This window comes from Nesoenas mayeri, assembly GCF_963082525.1.
Source record: "Nesoenas mayeri genome assembly, chromosome: 1".
NCBI lineage: Eukaryota > Metazoa > Chordata > Aves > Columbiformes > Columbidae > Nesoenas > Nesoenas mayeri.
The window spans coordinates 41,391,705-41,404,425 of NC_137541.1; the positions used below are offsets into that span (position 1 = coordinate 41,391,705).

At 37.0% G+C, this 12,721-nt stretch overlaps 2 protein-coding genes across 5 annotated transcripts in view; both read right to left on the minus strand.

Annotated features, from left to right (window-relative positions):
• ATF7IP (activating transcription factor 7 interacting protein) overlaps window positions 1-12,721 on the minus strand; it is a 367,200-nt gene that overhangs the window by 55,232 nt on the left and 299,247 nt on the right. The gene's annotated exons all lie outside the window — the stretch shown is intronic.
• Window positions 1-12,721, minus strand: part of UBN2 (ubinuclein 2) — a 48,753-nt gene that overhangs the window by 17,406 nt on the left and 18,626 nt on the right. For 2 of the 4 annotated variants that reach the window (XM_080362932.1, XM_080362931.1), the window contains exons 5-13: window positions 12,522-12,634; window positions 11,005-11,503; window positions 7,568-7,638; window positions 6,741-6,870; window positions 6,065-6,183; window positions 5,301-5,414; window positions 3,823-3,966; window positions 1,718-1,804; window positions 335-377 (exon numbers count right to left, since the gene is read on the minus strand). In XM_080362932.1, coding sequence (XP_080219058.1) covers window positions 335-377; window positions 1,718-1,804; window positions 3,823-3,966; window positions 5,301-5,414; window positions 6,065-6,183; window positions 6,741-6,870; window positions 7,568-7,638; window positions 11,005-11,503; window positions 12,522-12,634 — 1,320 coding nt within the window. The remainder of the gene's footprint in view (window positions 1-334; window positions 378-1,717; window positions 1,805-3,822; window positions 3,967-5,300; window positions 5,415-6,064; window positions 6,184-6,740; window positions 6,871-7,567; window positions 7,639-11,004; window positions 11,504-12,521; window positions 12,635-12,721) is intronic. The other 2 variants (XM_080362934.1, XM_080362933.1) reach the window with 2 other exon arrangements.

A 12,721-nucleotide genomic window follows, 5' to 3' on the forward strand; every position in this document is an offset into this window, starting at 1 on the left:
TCAACTTACTAGGTCATCCTCCCAACCACACATTTTTCCAGTGTTGCAAATTTAATACAAGCTGAAAACAAACCAAGCACACACTAAAAATGTGAAACTTTTCTGGAACTAGTATTTCTTCATAATCAATTTTCAAAAACCTAATATATCTTAAAGTTACAAAGCTTTTATAGTATTTTGTATTATTTTATTTAAAATAATACACCACCAAGTCAATAAGCTCTTATAACATCTCCTGATGGAATCCTTTTATCAGAATTTCTCTGGGTCAGGGGCATGAAACAGGTTGTATCAGTCAGTCATATATAACTCAGATATTTAAATAGGCATTTACCTTCCCTTTGGGTTTAGGTGCCAGAATCACCTTCTTCTTTGCCCTAAAGCAGAGGAGATACATGCACATCAGAACACTAAAATGACTTGCCCTCCTTTTCTTTAAACTGTTACCCTGATGATATTTCAATAAAATACAAGGATGACTACTGAGGTCCAGCTTTAATAATAAAACAACCTTGAAACAGAAAATGGGTTGGGAGAGGAGAGGAGAACAAGCACACTTTTAATCCTTTTTTTTGGTCATGTATCTCTAATCAAATTACTTGCAAAATTCACTGAGTTGCTGATATAACCCAATGCATATCAGGAGGGCTGATTTTTATTTTTCCAATTTAGAGAAACTTCAAAATATCAAGTAATTTCAACCTCTTATAGAGTTTGTTTACTTAGCAAAGCTTTTTCTATACTGAAGTCACCTATAATAGTCCCATAATTTCATGTTATATTGATGTTGCTGTCACTGAGGTGTATACTTGTTGCATTCCCTGCCCCCCAAAAAAATGTTTTGTTGCTTATCAACTGTGAAATAGTTATATCTAACTTCTGTTTGTTGCAAAACGCCATTTAACAAACTCCCAGGCTCTTTTGCAGTGTAAACACCATAACACCAACCGCAGTTCTGTGAGCAAGGACAGCATTAACAATTAAGTCATCAGCTTCAACTTAAAAGTGAAGCATTTCACATTATTTTTTCCTCATTTCTACTTCTTCAAGAGGATCAACAGATTTCCATCTTATAAGTCACTTATTCTCCTTTCCTAGGCAACTAGGAATATGCTTGGTTAAAAAAAGACCCTACTGTAGGTGGACCATGACTCAAGTTCTGCTACTGTGTAAAAAATATCCTATGTTAATCATATTTATCACAAAGGTTCTAATTTGGGTGCTACTTGAAGTCATAACTGTTTATTTGAATTATGGCTGAACGAGGGCAGCTTTTGAGAGGGACATAACATTGCCTGAAAAATCAAGAAGGTAAAATTCCACTAAGACACACAGCCTTCTGTGGCTAGAGATATTTATGAGGAAGAGAAAAGAGCAGGAAGTACTGCAGTCTCTTCAGTTCAATTCAAGGTGCTGCATAGCAAATTTTAGGTATAGTGATTAAAAATACTTTGAGAAAAAGATGTTAACCCAGGAGGGAATAGCTATTTGAGTTATCTAACCATTTAACCGAGTTAAAATACAATGCTACAAGAACATTACAGGTAAATGTCTAAATTAAAGCATCAAAAATAATTATGAACATTATAAATATTTTGAAACAAATCCTAAAATATCCCCCTCTCCTCCCCTCTGTCCAAAAAAAGGCAGCATGAAGATGGGAAAAAATACTATGAACAAGCTAAAGATGCTAGTAAGTTGCCAATATTATACTCACGGAGCAGAAGTGAGGTGATTGTGAACACTTCGGCTTTCTTTAAAAAGCATCCTAAAAGAATGGCAAGAAAATAAATATAAGGTGATTCTACAGGGGCAATCAGCCTATGAGCACCCAGTACTCAACCTTGAATTTTAAAAATAGCCTTTTGATTATCTGTCCCCAAAGCAGCTAGTTTGTCTGTACTGCCATCACAATGCAGTTACATGGTGCCATAGACAGAAGAATGCTACAAAACCAAAACCATTTCAAGTCTATATTCAAACTACCTCAGTAAATGGCAAGCAGAAGTCAACATAATGGCATATTACCTCCTTCAGCTGGACAGAAAAAATACATTTTTAATTCCTTCTTCTCAAAGACTAATGAAATATTTTAAACAACAATGATCTTGTAAACTCTTTACATGTCCACACATTGACCATAGGTTTGGGTTTTGCAGTTAGTCTGTTGTGGTGTTGTGTGATTTTTTTGGTGGTGTTTTTGGGGTTTTTTTTTAGTTGTGGCTGAGGGAGGGGTTGGTTTTTTTTTTAAAAGCACAGAGGAAAAGAAAATGGAATATAGCAGCCAAACTTGTTTCTAATTTTCTTTAGTATTTTGTATAGCCCACTGTGTACCATTTCTGTGACTTCAGTTACAGTGGACTTACACATGCTTTACTGCAGAGCCAATTATAGCGAGAGTTGGTGTGAGAAATCTCAGCACAGAAATAAAAGCATGTGAAGTGTTATCAACTCCTGAGCTGACATGTGGAATTGAAAATGATTCCTGCCATGTACTTATACTTCAGCTTGCTACCCACATGCAGCTATAAGCAGACAAGTAACAAAAACTTGATGCCCTTCCCTTTTTCCATGTAGGTAAACCAGAACAGACAAGATTTTCCTACATCACTGCCATCACACTAGCACTGACCACATCATGAACAAGAGCTTTTCATCACCGATAACACATCCTGTAGAGCTGCAATAGTCATGAAAAATCCAAGTACCCACAAATCTCATGTAATCTAGTAAGTAAACATAGGACATCCTCTTGCTACAGTTCCAGTGTTTTCCTTCTCAGATTCCACTTTGATCTCCACATTCGCATATTCTTCACCATACCAACCTCCAAATCTATATTACATTGCTCCCCATCAGCTGAATGCCAAGAACTGTAACACTTCATTTGTTCCATTCATTACTACTTCACAAGCAGCTTATTACAACCTCATTGTCTACACTGACTACTCTAGGAAGTATCTTCGTACAGTTATTTTTACAGTTTTACAGATTTCAGTAATCTACAATCAAGGTGTTCTTGAGAAAGTTGATGATTATTGTATCATTTAGCTTTTACAGTTAGGTCAAGATTTGATGGGAAACTGTCTGTTGCAATGGCTGCTACAGAAAGAAAGAAAGAAATTATTTCATCTACGTTTGCTACTTTTCCTCCACTTCAAAATATTTGAAAACGTTGTCAAATTTTTATTTCACAGTGATTACTATCACTCTCATTTTTTTATTTTTCCCTTTGTGCAACTGTTTCCTCTTAAGTCAGTAGGAAGCAAAAATAAATATTCATTAAGAAACTGGTGTATTTTTAAGTGGAGCATCACAAGCACCCCAGTTGCACACAGAAAATAAAGAGCACAAACCTCAGTGTTTTGTGAATTCTGGTGCTGAAGTTCCAGCTTACAATTTTAAAGTCTGTCACACTGCATTATCAGACTGCTTACAACATTAGGCAAAACTACTTTCTAAACCACTATCACTTTCTATATGACAAAAAAACTTCCCAAGCAGTCACCCCTGGCCTCATACTGCTCCTTCAAATGAAACATCATGCAATGTGGTGTGAACATCAGTAAACTCAGTTTCCAGAAGATGACAAAAGCAAATAGTTCTCTAAGGAAAACAGTGGGGTTTAATCTCTCAGGCTTGTAAACAAGACAAAGTTAACTTCTGAAATGCATGAATTCTTATAAAATATTCCAGTTCCACTGACATATTTTGAAGTTTTAACCTATATTAATAGTACATGCTTGAGTCAAATGTATGACAAACAAGATCCTAGAAATAATTAACAACAAAATGAACAGAAATATAAAGCAGGTATCTTACCTTGCCTGCATCCAACCTTTAGGCCAAAGTGGTTTAACTTCTGTTTCCATAAAGGTTTTGAGGTAATCTTCAGCAGATTGACTTCTATTTGGCTCTAGCTCATAGCATCCCAGCTTGATCTTGACAAGATTACACAACAGAGACCTGCAGAAAGAAACACAAATATATTGAAATTAACAATGCTTTCAAAGCTCAGCAGAAAAAGGCTGAGAAATGGAAGCACTGATGCTGTACAGCTGCTGTGTGTTGCCAGTTGTAGGAAGAACTCAGTTCCAATTGCGTCTTTTGGAGGTTTACCACTACAACTGCCATTATCTGCTACTGTCACTTATCCGTTTCCAATAGATTGTACGGCTCTTTTTTTCATCTCTACTATCATTTTGTAATTGCTTTTACATTTTGTTTGTGGTTTCCTCCTAGCTGAAACATCTCCTGTCACTTCACTCAGTGACCTTTCACAGTGACCTTTATCCCATTTAAGATGGAGAACATCTGAAAGCAAGTAAAATCCATTCTACGCTGAATATTTCAACAAAGATTCTTTGACAGGGATGCTGCCTTCTACTATCCTTAAAAAAAATATTGAAGTGCACACAGTTAAGCAGCAATGGCCTTTCAGAGCCTCTTAAATTAAAAACAAGCAAACAAACAAAAAAAACCAAAACAAAACCCACAAACAAGATTTAGACATCTCTAAGTATGGCTCCCTCCAGGTCAGTCCAAGCTATACTGTTTGTATATATTCCATGAAGCTCGCTTCTCTGTCATCTTAACATACTAAAAAGACTCAGTGTAAGAAGTCCACCAGCCCATTTTAATAGTATGTATACTTGTAGTAAAATTAGCTTAGATCTTGCATGGGAAATAACTAATACAGAAAGATCTGCTTGCTTAAAAGCCTACCTAGATTATTTAAAAAATAGTAATCTCAGTTTTCAGTTAACTCGATTCCAGGAAACCAAACATTCATCATTTCAGACAAGAATCTGTATTGCTCTTGAGAGACAACATCGAATTTGTGTTCAGAGGGGATGGGAGAGGTTAAGATTCATGTGTTCTGGATGCTGGCTCGCCTGAGAACTCAGAGGTTTGCCAAAACAGCATCACCACTCATTGGGTGACAATGTTTTGTGACCTATTCCTAGAACGGTGGGAAGCAGGTGTAACTCTGTTCTTTGCTTAAAGAAGTTTGAAGTCCTAGGAGCAGGAAAACTCTCAAGTATTTGGACAGAGCAGACAAACAAGCAGTGAAAAAAGGGCTGGACATAGGATTATCTTGACCTTCAAGTTAAAGAAAAGGATGCTTTACCATTGCAGCACTTTTGCTTGCCTATTTAGCCCCAACACTAGCTAAAACTTCTCTGAGGTGTACTTCTGAGAAAAATTTTTTATTAAACAGTATCATATAACAACATTGCCTTGGAGAACCCTTTGTGAAGTCAGTGAAAAGCTTGGAGAAAAAGGTAGTTTTGTCTCACCTCACTGTGTCATCCCAATGAAACTTCTTTCTGGGTCCTACAACCCTCTTTCCAGGTTTCTCATCATCATCTTCCTCTGATCCATTTTTCTCTCTTTCATCTTCTGCTTGCAACCTATGGTTAGAACAATTGTTTTCTTTATAGGTGTACACCACAGATAAAATGTTTCCTTGAGAAAGGAGCGTGGGTTTAGGTGTTAGGTAAGAAAAAAAGAGAGACCTGTCTTCAGATTCTCATTATACCATTTCTGAAAAGGTAAAATTCATCTCCCTCTCCTTCACAGTCCTCAGGGACAAGCACAAAGGACACACTGTATGGATACTATCAAGGATGTTGGGTATAAGCTTCATGTAGCACTTCTACTGGGAAATGGCAGGATGCTTATCAATCTATTAATGGTTCTCTAAGTCTAAAATTAGTAAACTATGAGGGAAGCAATTACAGTGAACAAGGACAAAATATATCAAGAACCTGAACACACCATCTTCCTCCATTAATCCGGCATTTTGGGAATCTCCAGTATCCTCCTCACAGTCCATAATTTTTTTTCTGGCAAGAGCTACTTCATTCAGGTAATGGAATTTCTTTCTAAAGTCAGGTGACAACATCACATACACAAAACTAAGTACTTTGTACAATTAAAAACCTACAGACACCTGTAAACTGGAGCTGAGTACTTTGCTGAGCTCAGGGAATGAACAACATCGTGACAGACTTCCAGCCGGACTCTAGAATGGGCATGCACAGATTCCAGAAATACCTACTTGGCATTCTTGGCTTGATTGCGGGCCTGACAGTCCTCTTGGTACTTGCATAACTGTTCAGGCATGACGTTACTGACAGCCAGTTTTAGCTTTTGCAGTGGTTCTCTCAAGCGGTCATCCTGTAAAAAGAGAAACACCAAAGCAGCCCTATTAGATGCAATGTAAAGAATGTTTCTGATAGTTTCACAAAAATTATTTGACATTCACTCATGAGGCAATATTCCCAGTGCTAACTAGAGACTGCAACAGCCATTTCCTCCATGGCACATATAAAGTATTTGTAAGACCTAGCCACAAAGGCAAATTTGCACAGACAGTACAGGCTGGGTCATCTATTATTAGTCTTGCCTGTCTATTTTCTCACCACAAAAATGAATACAGTATTTTTTTTTTAGCCTGTCATAACTATGATTACTGTGGCTTTCTAGTTCTGCTACTTTGATAAGCATCCTGCACCCAGCTTTCAAGATGAAAGCACTTCATTCACAAATAAATGGTCTGAAATACTTAAAATATTTGTTTCTAAAGAACTGACAACAGCACATACACAGAAAAAAAAGCTTTTAAGCTGATTTAGCAACTGATACAAAGTCTTCGGCTGTTGCTGTACTCTCCTGCATTCTATCCTCACCACTGTTACATAAATGACTCATGCTGGAGCTAATCTCTCCGTTACCTGGACATTGAGGTGTAACTTCTTCAGACGCTTTATCAGTGTGTCCTTATTGCACGGCACAAAAGCCTCAAGGTGAGAGTATACTCCGTTGCGGACGGCAGGATTTATCTCCTGTAACTGTAGCTCAATACTGACAAACAAAAGAGAGTCAACCAGTGAGGCTCTCCAAGATGAAGATGACAACTGAACAAAAACCTAAGGAAGCTTTGTAACATATCCTAGCAATGCATACTAAAAATAGCAGCTTGGGACATTTTCGACAGTTAAATTGTTTTACGAATGGAGGAAGTCTTAATCAATGGCAAGAAACCATTCATATACACACTTCTCCAGCCACGTTGAAACACTGTCATTCAAATTTCATTTCTAAAGAGAAAACCTCCCACCATTTCACATACACCTTGATACAATTTTGACTGCTACAGTCTTCTAGCGGTTACTTTTTTTTCTTAGATTATGAACACAGAACCTTCTATATTAAACTCTTAACAGCATAAAAAGAGACGGCATTTTCCTTCATGAAAGCTGAAAGTGTTTTCAGTTATGGAAGTGGGGGATAGGAAGAAATAATGACAGTTTTGTTGAATTTCACGCATGAAATCAAGGACACAGGGCACTACAAGACACTTTACACTGGATAAAGACAGACAGTCATGACAGGAATTGTATTAATATATAAATCTCTTTAGCTAATAACTAGCTTAGACTGATCTACCTTCATTGACTTTTAAGGGCTTTGTTGGAACAACCTCAATAACATTTCCTCTTCTGTACTTTTCCTTTCACCCCCTTTCCAAAAAGGGAAGGTTGTACAGATAAGCACTTACTCCAGCAGAATATTATTCATGTCTTGCGTGAAAAACTTCTTCCTGCCTTCTTCATCAAACATCTTGGCGGCCTGAAAATACAGTAATAATTCTTATTTTCCAGAGAATAGAATTACTTGGAAAAAAGTAAACAAAACCAAACTACACTCAGCTGTTCAGAAAAGAGGTGAGGATTCTTATTATATTCAAAACCCCCTTGCTCTAGGGCAAATAATCATTCTACTTAGAACCTGCCTGGATCACTCATGTTAACACATTCATCGTTTCGATAAGCACAAAGAAAAAAATGATAGACGTGTTTTACTATCTCACCACCAGCAAGATTCCACTACCACCATTTGCTTTAACAGGAGGAGCATTGATTCACAAGTCAAATAGGCAAGAACATCAACACATTTCTACTCTCAAGTGTACAAAACGCTGCTTTTCTACCCCTGTTACATCCCTCACCCAGTTACAACATCTCAGCCTTCTCAGATCCACCTAAATCTTTCATTGCAATTTCTGCAAAGGGATTATGTGTGCTAGAGGAATACCTCATCCCTCTGTTCTGGTGCTCTCCAGCATTCCCACCATCTTTAGACTACATCTCTCTAGTAATTTTGCCTGGTCTCTTCCTGAGTCTGTTTGGGGTGGGGGAAAAAAAACAAACAAACCAAATCAACCAAACAAAACAAAGACAGCCTTATTCCTATACATACACTTCCTTTTATTAGAAGTTTTCACTGATCTTGCAGGAACTCCCATGCAGAATCCCTTTATCTTTGTTCTTATCACCTAGATTATTTTCACAATGACAGCTTGGAGGAAAAAGCCAATTCCCTGCACCATTCTACAAAGATCAGTAAGATTTTCTCTCTAGTGTTCATCCACTCTGCAGATTTATAGAAGAGAAAAACCACCCCAGACTTTTAGAGGCTTACTGTCATCTCACATTCTGACACTTGGACCAGACAATGCATACCTAGAGGAGCTGGAGAAGGATATGCATGCAGAAGAGTATAGTGGCTGACAAACATCAGAGGCAGCCAACATGCTAAGAGGCTGAATATTCAAATAAGTTTAAACCCAATAATACTACCTTGTAAAAAGAAGAGTTACTTGTAACATCATGGCTAAAAACTACATATAAATGCAAGTGTTAACTTGATAAAAATCCCTTTATTACTATGAAATACTTACTGTTCTTGCTCTTTGTAACTGACCCATTTATGCTTGGGGAAAAAAAAGTATATTCTGGAACTGTGAACTCTACACTGCACAGGAAAACAGGAGTCTCAGTCTATCGGAAATCATAAGGTAGCCCATTGCCTGAACAATTTACTGCTTCAGTCATGAACATTGATACCAGAGGTTTTTTTAAGTTCCTCTCAGGACTGCATTCTGCTCACTACTTTCTAGTGCAAATTCAGCTGCTGAGGGGATGGTACTATCTGTTTAAGAATACTGAAGCCTTTGTCCTGCTAAAAAAATTAGAAAGGTTATAGATGTTTAAAAGTGATAGGATATCAAAAGACAAGTGTGAACGTCTTAAACCCAGCGCCTTTAAGCATAATTAACATAAGGATTATCATAATCATCTTCTGGTTTATATAAAGTGGAAGGAAAGTTACACTTTGACATTCCGGTCCCATGTAGACCTTAAAAGCCGATTTCAGCATTACACTCATAGCAGACAATGTTGCTGCCTTTTGAAGAGAGCAGCATTGGCAGATTCAAAATCTGCATTGCTATCACTGAACTGTTTTGTTCGGTTGTGTTCCATTGACAGATTATTTTAACAGTTACCTTCACAATAGAAAATAAAGTCATTTTATTACTTTTATGCTTGTGTACAATATTGTCTTCTGTCATGGTAGTTCAGAATTGCCCATTTAGGGACCAGAAGACATTAATATATAAATACAATAAAAACTTCCTGACTGATTTTTAGTTGATGGTTTTCTAAATTATTTTTTTAATCTAGATATATCATACTCCATTCATGGAACACAAGTTTCTTCCTACAGCTTTATAAACTTGTTAGCTTTCTTCGCAGTAAAGAGCACTAAAGCTGTGAGCCTGCTGAGTATCTCACAAGACCCATCTAGTTTTTCCTGCTTTTTAGAAGATGTTTTCCCCCAATGATAATAGGGCAGTTAACTGTAATTTGCAGAAGGTAAGGAAGTTGCAATTAAGTCAACACACAGTCTAGTTTTTCCCCAAGTGTATGGATAGACTTGCTCTGCTCAGCCAGCACCCAACTTCCAGAAAACATGATTGAAAGCAGAAGAGAGAAGAATTAGGTTTTCCAAGAGCCACTGAATTAAATCTTTCTCCCAACTGAGGGGGGCTCATTATACAGGGAAGAAGCATGAATTCGGGACAGGCCACTAACACTTCCTGACTTTTGGGCTAATCCAGTTGTTCTGCTGTTTTGCTAGAAGCTTATTGTTGATTCATAGCAAAATAAATCTCACTTGAGTAAATATTAACACCTTGGCTGTATTTAGCTTGGTATATTTTAAAATAAGAACACTGAAACTTGTATATACAGGTAGGATAAACCTTGCTTTATCATTAGTCTAACATATAGCAAAGCAAGCTTTGCTGTTGAATTTTTTTTTTTTTCCCAAAAAAGGTAGTAACTTGAACTGCTTTTTCAAAACTTGCTCTGAGTAAGGAAAAGCTGCACTTTATTCTGAGTGAGGAAAAGCTTTAATATCAGAATCTGGACAATCAAACAACAAATTTATTCTCAACTTCAGATAACATCTACAACTGAAACAAGAAGCATGTAATACCTTAACAGCTCTGATCCCTTTCAATAAGCTATTGGAATGTTTGTAACCTGCAGATTTAATACTTTTCTTTAATATTGACAAGTTTGGTTTCCATTCTAATCTTCCAAAAGAAAATACTCAGTTTTGTGGTTATTGCATTTTGTTTTTTGGTTGGGTGGTGTTTTGGAATGTTTTTTGTTGTTGCTTTGGTGTTTGGTTTTGTTTTGTTTTTTTCCAAACTGGCAGGTTACCATTTACATTACAAAGCCAAAAAATCAAGACATTGATTTGTAAAAGCTGCAGTCATATTTAAGGTTTCCTCCTCCAACACAAGAAGAGACCCATTCATTTCACCAACTAATAATTCAAATTAAATAACACTGGTACTTCCATTATGGGAAAAACCCAAACAAACATTACAAATTATTATACATAGAAGATTTATAAAACCTTGTCTCCACTGTGAAACAAACATTGCTTTAATAATTGACCTGCATCATCTCTGTGTCCATTTTCACCTCAGTATAAGTAAAGCCATTAAGACTGACATTAAGACAAATTCTATTTTGTAGAGCTTCAGTCAGCAATTGAAGGAGGACAACTCAGGCCCTAGTTACTCTTCCTTGTTCTCTCAGATTCCTGAATGCAATTCCTTAGCAGCGAATTCATACTTACTGTTCGAAGGTCTCCAATGCGCTTTTCAAGAAGCGTAGGCAGACCTTCTGGGAGGGCAGGCACCTGCTTGGGTGTCATGACCTGAGAGGTGTAGGTTGCCTGAGTGACATTTCCATTTTCTCCTGACAGCTCAGATACCGGGCTGCCATCAGAAGCGCCATCAAGCAACTTGTCAAAGTCAATGTCTCCCAGCATCTCCAGGGCACTTTCAGTCTCTTGCAGGAGCTCACGGTCATTTGTGCTACCAAAAATGGAGAGGACAGGGTCATTGATCCTAAGATTCAAGTCAGAGATATCATTTCCTGCACTGAGAGAGGAAGAAGGAATTTTACTAGGGGTAGAGGTTGCAACAGTCACTGGAGGTTTTGGACTAGATTCCTTCTTCCTCATGGCTTCCTTCTCCTTTTGAAATTTACGGATCATGGCAGCCAGAGAGAGTGAGTCTTTATACAATTTTTTTTTCTTCTTTTCAGACTTGTGTGAATTTAAGGCCATTACTCTGCAGAGGAAAAAAATCCTTCATTAGAATGCATGTGACTTTTGAGGTCTTAGTAACCTTCAACAAAAATCTGGGAGTTTAGTACAATTGAAAAATTATCCTGGGAAGAAACAAGTAATTTGTGCTTCCATGTTCAGTCTGTTCTACCAACTACCATAACTCTTTGCTAGCCATGTGATTTAATGTTCTCCAACTGATTTGATTTGTTAAGTTTTATATACATTAAGGCAAAGGTTATTTACTTTTGACTTCACAATTTAATTATAAAGATGTTGGCACAGTTGTTGTACTCATGACTGATCTATGCTACTAAAATACTTAAACTTGCCTCTCAGAAGACTTCTGAATGGTGGCAGGTCACTTTAAGTCTAGGCACACTGTGTACATTTAAAAAAATTCTCTTCATTGCTAAGAATTTTGATATGTAGTCTCAACATCTGCTGCTTACACTGAGCGTTTTCCGCCAGTTTATCACCTTGATAAAAAAATGCTATCAATAAATTTCAGTACCAACTTGAATATTCATATGAAAAGTTTCACTCAATGACAGTTTTCTAGAAGCTGATTAAAAATAAAACTCACCACCTTAATCTTTCCATGCTAGCCTCAGAACTCGGGAAAGCACATACAAAGTTAGTGAGAAAGATGTAGAATAAGCTATGTTTAGAGTTTTTCAGATTAGAAACCAAGGGATGGGAAGAAAATTATTTTTCATTAGAATATGCAATCCTTAGTGCTACATAAGACTTCAGGTAGAACTATGATAGATAATGCTATTCATATACTCAAATCTTTTTTCTGTTATTTGTCTTTCCTTGTTCTATTATTCCTTGTTCAAAATAAATAGCTTGTAGGACTTATTTATGCAAAAACACCACACATTCCAACCCCAAATCTAAGAGCTATTCATTATAGTTTAAAAATACAATATTCTAAACAGCTGTGACAATCTTGCTGTGGCACAGAATCTTGAAACCAAATCTCTCACACAAGGGTTCATCTAAAGAAAGAAACCTACCCCAACTGCTTAGGAACTTTCATTTTCCGAGGCTTCTTCTCCTTTTCTGTCCCTTCATCTTTCCGTTTGCGCTTCTTCATTCCACGATCTTCACTTTCTTTTAACTTTGCTATCTAGAAAATAGATCAAATAAAGGACAATGATTCTTCCACCTTAAGGGACTTTTACCACAAGAAACATTTCATTTTCCTTACACTTCC